The sequence below is a fragment of the Cyprinodon variegatus genome, unplaced genomic scaffold, assembly GCF_000732505.1.
Source record: "Cyprinodon variegatus isolate N-32 unplaced genomic scaffold, C_variegatus-1.0 Scaffold1103, whole genome shotgun sequence".
Lineage (NCBI taxonomy): Eukaryota > Metazoa > Chordata > Actinopteri > Cyprinodontiformes > Cyprinodontidae > Cyprinodon > Cyprinodon variegatus.
In genome coordinates, this window is record NW_015151556.1 from 135,327 (window position 1) to 136,335 (window position 1,009).

Consider the following 1,009-nt stretch of genomic DNA (forward strand, 5'->3'; position numbering starts at 1 on the left):
GAACCAGGAGAGGAAGAGGAGAGGAAACAGGAGAGGAAGAGGAGAGGAACCAGGAGAGGAAGAGGAGAGGAACCAGGAGAGGAAGAGGAGAGGAACCAGGAGAGGAAGAGGAGAGGAACCAGGAGAGGAAGAGGAGAGGAAGAGCAGAGGAACCAGGAGAGGAACCAGGAGAGGAACCAGGAGAGGAACCAGGAGAGGAAGAAGAGAGGAAACGGGAGAGGAAGAAGAGAGGAACCAAGAGAGGAAGAGGAGAGGAACCTGGAGAGGAAACAGGAGAGGAACCAGGAGAGGAAGAGGAGAGGAACCAGGAGAGGAAGAGCAGAGGAACCAGGAGAGGAACCAGGAGAGGAAACGGGAGAGGAAACGGGAGAGGAAACAGGAGAGGAAACAGGAGAGGAACCAGGAGAGGAACCAGGAGAGGAAGAGGAGGGGAACAGGAGAGGAACCAGGAGAGGAAGAAGAGAGGAACCAAGAGAGGAAGAAGAGAGGAACCAAGTTCTGACCTGAGCACTGGAGCTGGGAGAGGATCTGAGCTCCTTCAAACTGGTGGCTGACCATCTTCAGGTTGGGTTTGATGCAGCGAATGAAGCTGGAGCCCTGAAGGAGACCAGGAGAGAGAGAACCGGGTCAGAGCAGAACCAGAACCACTGGATCCTCCAGAAGACCATTACTAACCGTGCTGCGGAGCTTGTCCAGGAGGATGTTCAGCTGGGTCTGCAGGAGAAAGCACAACATTTGGTTCAGAACCCAAACCACTGACAGACCCAACAGAACCAAGGGGAGCAGAACCAGAACCACAGAAGACAGAAGAAGAAACCTTCAGTGACCCAGAACCAGAGGGAAAACCAGGAGATGAAAAATTGTCCTGCTGATGTTCAGCAGGGAGAACTTCCCTCAGCAGCTAGTAGAACTTTCTAAACCCAGTAGAACCATCTAAAGGCAGCAGAACCTTCTAAACCTGGCAGAACCTCCAGAAGCCAGTAGAACCTTTCAAAGCCAGAGGAACCAT

General features: G+C 52.9%; 1 protein-coding gene across 8 annotated transcripts in view; it reads right to left on the minus strand.

Moving 5' to 3' along the window:
* Nucleotides 1-1,009, minus strand: part of LOC107101489 (unconventional myosin-VI-like) — a 76,546-nt gene that overhangs the window by 28,503 nt on the left and 47,034 nt on the right. For all 8 annotated transcript variants that reach the window (XM_015400439.1, XM_015400438.1, XM_015400437.1 and 5 more), the window contains exons 19-20: nucleotides 676-714; nucleotides 504-597 (exon numbers count right to left, since the gene is read on the minus strand). In XM_015400439.1, the coding sequence (XP_015255925.1) occupies nucleotides 504-597; nucleotides 676-714 (133 nt within the window). The remainder of the gene's footprint in view (nucleotides 1-503; nucleotides 598-675; nucleotides 715-1,009) is intronic.